At 42.7% G+C, this 4,923-nt stretch overlaps 1 protein-coding gene across 1 annotated transcript; it reads right to left on the bottom strand.

Annotated features, from left to right (window-relative positions):
* Nucleotides 1-324: 324 nt before the first annotated feature.
* Nucleotides 325-4,566, bottom strand: LOC136425671 (dopamine beta-hydroxylase-like). The gene is made up of 6 exons (XM_066414635.1): nt 4,554-4,566; nt 4,285-4,490; nt 3,534-3,593; nt 3,117-3,250; nt 2,492-2,678; nt 325-1,456 (listed from the first exon to the last, which is right to left on the bottom strand). The coding sequence occupies exons 1-6, from the start codon at nt 4,564-4,566 to the stop codon at nt 830-832; spliced, it is 1,227 nt and encodes a 408-aa protein (XP_066270732.1). The 3' UTR covers nt 325-829.
* Nucleotides 4,567-4,923: the final 357 nt, after the last annotated feature.

Here is a 4,923-nt window from a genome sequence, read left to right as displayed (position 1 = left end):
TAGCTATGTTTGTATTTTTTACTACGAACATTTGATACCAATCGGCAGAAGGTCTACCCATTAAATATACACTTTTTACACAGATCTAATTGTAAAACAGACAATGTCAAATGGTACAAGGGTGTACGATAAACCGACACTAGGTGCTGCTAAAAGCACGCTCGAAAGTCCAGGGTCTTTTTCAGAGTATCCCGTATACCCCTCCGTGAAAAAACTCAACGGTCTTGTAGTTGATGACGTTTCTACGATGCCAGCTAAACTACCTAAATTACCGCACAACAAATTCAGTATTTTCGGACCAATGAAAAAAAAAATACGCAGAAAACCAGCAACGATTGTTTTATTGGCTTCAAAAAGTAGTGTTTTAGATCAAAGAAAAACATCCAGTTGCACAAAATTGTTGCAGTTGTCCCCCACGCTTATTCCTGATGATGATGATACAAAGTGCCTTTTTATCTGATTATAAATCATTTTCAAAAACCACAATGGAGAATCGCGGTTGCAAAATACATTCAACTTAAGCAATTTTTGAATGTATATCTCTATAGTATACAGTTTGCCTCCAAGTATTCCGATATACAAACAAACGTCTTACACTCAGGCCATAAGCAGAGCCTCCTTAAGAAAGTTCTTAATCGGAAAAATGGCGAAGGTAAAGATAAATCTTTATTTGGAAACTCTTGCCCGAAGGCTAATTGCAAGGTAACAGATATGATAACGTCAGAATAATTGATTTAGTATGATTTCAGGTCAACGTCATTTTGCATCAAATGGCGTTGTCTTTACTACGGCTTCATCACATTATAGACCAGAACCATGCAAGCAACCATCAGTGGAGCTGCATACACGCCAGGACGCCATGCGCCAGATCCAGACCCATCCCCGACGGTAGGGCCCGGAGTTGCCGGTCCAGAGCCTCCCCCATTTTCTGCTTCAGGAGTTGCTGGTCCATAACCTTACCATCCCCATCTTCAGCTCCAGGGGTTGCCGGTCCAGAATCACCCCCATCTCCAGCTCCAGGGGTTGCCGGTCCAGAACCACCCCCATCTCCAGCTCCAGGGGTTGCCGGTCCAGAACCACCCCCATCTCCAGCTCCAGGGGTTCCCGGCCCAGAACCACCCCCATCTCCAGCTCCAGGGGTTGCCGGTCCAGAACCACCCCCATCTCCAGCTCCAGGGGTTGCCGGTCCAGCACCACCCCCATCTCCTGCTCCAGGGGTTGCCGGTCCAGAACAACCCCCATCTCCAGCTCCAGGGGTTGCCGGTCCAGAACCACCCCCATCTCCAGCTCCAGGGGTTGCCGGTCCAGAACCACCCCCATCTCCAGCTCCAGGGGTTGCCGGTCCAGAATCATCTCCAGCTCTAGGGGTTGTTTCCTGTGCAGTCCTCCCGCTGCAGACGTGCTCACGAGTCACCCTGATTCCGTGTGGCAAGGGGAGGTCCTGGTCGAAAACGTCCTGTTATCAATGGAAATATACAAACGATTAGCGATAATATCCGCATAGAAGCAAGATCACATTTAAGGATGCTTGGTACATATTATGTCGCTGTAATTTGTCAGAGAAATGTTTTATTTCATTTCATGCATTGTGTAGACTAACTTGTAACGAATTATTTAAGGGTTATTGACCCGCTCAGAGGTGTACATATATGGTGTCATAACGCCTGGCCATGTTCGCGAACGAGATGGTTTTATGAGGTGGTTATATTATAGCACATGACCATGCGTAATGGCACCATATACACCGGGGAATAGGCGGGTCATTAACGTTATTATCATATCATGTATTTCAGAATTTACATTTGTCCTTTTTGTACAGAAGATAATTGACTTCATTTTGAAAACCAAAATTTCCACAGATAATATTTAATGACATTGCAATCTTGGCATATCAAATCTTTTCAAATCTATTCTATTATCTATTATCTATCATCATCATTCCTCCCTGCTGGGTGTCCTTCTGATCGGTCAATGTTGTGGGTGTCTCCACTTACAGTTAGGGATGAATACTGTTTTCTTTCCGCCCGTTTAGTTTTGACTTGTTTTAAAATGGTTTATTCTATTTTGTCATATGCTTACAAACGATTTGATTTATTCTAAGATATGAAACATTTTTTGGGAACAAATAAACATGATACGAATTTTAACAAAAAGATAACCTCCCCCTGTACATAATAGAACGGGTGAATGGATGTTCATAGCGTGATAACACATAGGGAATGGAGGCTTCTGATTGGTCGACGCCATCTGGCTATGTGATAATATCGTTGAATCATATTGTTATCAGTTTGTGGATTTTAATAGATGCATTTGCAAATTGAGTCGGAACGTCGTTCTCATCGATGAGTGCAGTTTTTTAAAAATCCGATGTATAACTAACGTCACACACTGGATATGTAGATGAATGACTGTAAACTCTACCAGTGGCGTGCAAATCGGGGAACGGGGGGTCTACCAAATGATGCATTCATCAAGAGTTAAGCATTCTTACGGTATCAATATCCGACTGGTGGGTGGCCTTGCAGCGGGTGTGGTGGGGGAAGAACCCGTTCATGAGGTTTTGGGAGAAGGTTTGGGCCATCTGGTCTGTCCACGGAACGGCTTCCATGGCCTGCTCGTAGGACATGTGGACCATGTCTGCTGGTGCAGTGATGGTCAGTTCTAAGGTGTCATAGTCACTATAAGTGCAATATTGATTAACAAAATGCTTAACAGAGCTGTCACAGGAACAACAAATCAAAGTTGTTTATTCGCAACCAAAAAATTACAATAGCCAACGTTCTTTATTCACAACCAAACACCGTCTGTCACCCTCCTCAGGGCAATACGCAGAGTATTTGTTTGTGAATAAAGAACTTTGTCAGTTAGTCGCTTTCCAACCTGGCTTAATTACAGAGAGCTGTCACAAGTTTCAAACATGATTTTCGACTAAAGGTAATTTACGGCATGTCTTTAACTAGAATCAAGTGGAGAATATGAAAAATAACAACAGCGTTACAGCCCTATATTTTACATATCATATATTTCAATTAAAATGATATATGCATTGTACTTGGGAAAAAAATATACTATATGGGCACTGTACACAGGGCACATACTTAGTTAAACACACTTACAAGTCAATATTGCTTATTCCAGCGAAGCCAACAGTGGTGAAAAGACTGGGGGTACTGTCACATTTGGCCAGGTTGAACTTTGGGTAGTACTGGAAATATGCCTGGCACATTTCATCGGGTGTCCCCAATCCACCCTGCACGGAGGACCAAATTATAGTTTACGAGGACATGTCAATAGTTAAAGATTTCGAATTCTATTGAACCACTTATTTCAGATATAAGATAATGCACATCGTTATAGATTGCATGCCTATTTTCAACAGCTTCTCCCGTAGAGCTAGTGTGGAATTAGGCGTCAGTTCTGTTCAGAGCAGTCATCGGGGTTGTGTATACGCAGTGTGTTTATCAAAGACTTTTGTAGACCAACAGAATGGGAGGAAATACTGGAACGTGATAGGTTGTAAATATTCTACTTACATACGTAACCTGATCCCTGTGCATTGAACTGTAGGTACATTCTGTAATCAGACTATCACCCTGCAAAAGAAAGAAATGTTAGAAATCTCCCAAGACTCAAAGTGTTATCGTAACGAAATGAATGTTACTTGGATATACACGATGATTGGCTTGTCGACCAAACTGTTGTTGTTTCTTTTCTTTCCTACAACATTACGATAAAAATCGTAGCGTTACTTTGGGACTTTTGTAAGGCAATCCTGTATACGTAAGATATAGGATGGACTGTATTTACGGTATGGACACTTTAATACCGTATTTACGCATACGTCCTAGTTTTTTTTTTAGACTGACCAACACAAGAAAAAGAAGACCGTATGATGGACGTTGATATTTTCTCGTCTGTCCCGTTTGGGAGAGTCTTAGACGTCAACCCCCCGCCCCTTTAAAGAACCCAACACACTTATCAAGAAGATGTTGTGAGACAGACTATGTAAGAAAAACGTCTACAAGGATACAAGAAGTGCTGAGTTCATCAATGTTCTACTCTCCAAGCATAGGATGGGTTCCGGCAGGTTTTTGACTTGTTTTTAGGCGTTTTTGTCGGCCTTTCTACTTTTTCATCTTTTTTTGTCTCTATAAACCCAAAAGATGGGTTTATAGAGACACAAAAAAAATGAAAAAGTAGAAAGGCCGACAAAAACGCCTAAAAACAAGTCAAAAACCTGCCGGAACCCATCCTCTGCTTGGAGAGTACAATGTTCAAGCCTACCGGATAGACTGTGATCTCCACCTTCAGCATCCTGGTGAACTGCAGGTTGAAGTCGTAGTTGTCGTCCCGTGCGATGTCCGTCTCCACGCCTTCACGTGGGATGACGTGGTATTTAGTCACCACCACGCCCACCTCCAGGGCTCCCATATCGTGGTCTCTCAGCTCGGGCGTGTACGTCAGCCTCAGTCCAGAACTGTCGTGTATACCTACAAAAGCGGGAAAGAATTATGATTATGTTGGGCAAAAATTGAATAAAAGCTAGAGTCTACTGCCTAGCGCCATCTTGATGACATAGGACGTATCGTAGGTTGCTATGATATGTTTGATAACCTCTGACCTGATGCCAGTTGAGGATTGTCATAGTGCATCTCCATCAGTACATAACCACTGTCATCCTCATCACCGATGGGGAACCCAACGTGGTCTGGAACAACAAGGGTCTGGCGGGAAAGAGAAACAATGCTAGCGCTGTTGACATTGCGCCACGAGCGGCAAAACATCAGAATACATTTGTACAGTTGTAGAGTTTAGAAATGAGTTGTATGGTATGGAAACCCACTACTGAAACTTGTTATCTCCATGAAAAAAGTTTTTTTCATGGAGATACTGTTTTGCGTGCGTTTGGTCTAGATCTTTGTG

The sequence above is a fragment of the Branchiostoma lanceolatum genome, chromosome 1 (assembly GCF_035083965.1).
Source record: "Branchiostoma lanceolatum isolate klBraLanc5 chromosome 1, klBraLanc5.hap2, whole genome shotgun sequence".
In the NCBI taxonomy this organism is placed as follows: Eukaryota; Metazoa; Chordata; class Leptocardii; order Amphioxiformes; family Branchiostomatidae; genus Branchiostoma; species Branchiostoma lanceolatum.
The sequence above is the reverse complement of the archived record's forward strand: the minus strand, read 5'-3'. Positions and strand labels throughout refer to the sequence as shown.

Excerpts from the sequence above, each read along its gene's own strand:
- LOC136425671 (XM_066414635.1), bottom strand. Across the intron at positions 3,251-3,533 it reads ACAGGGATCAGGTTACGTAT|GGTGGATTGGGGACACCCGA; the intron begins GTAAGTAGAATA and ends TCCTCCGTGCAG. Across the intron at positions 2,679-3,116 it reads GGAATAAGCAATATTGACTT|TGACTATGACACCTTAGAAC; the intron begins GTAAGTGTGTTT and ends TTGCACTTATAG.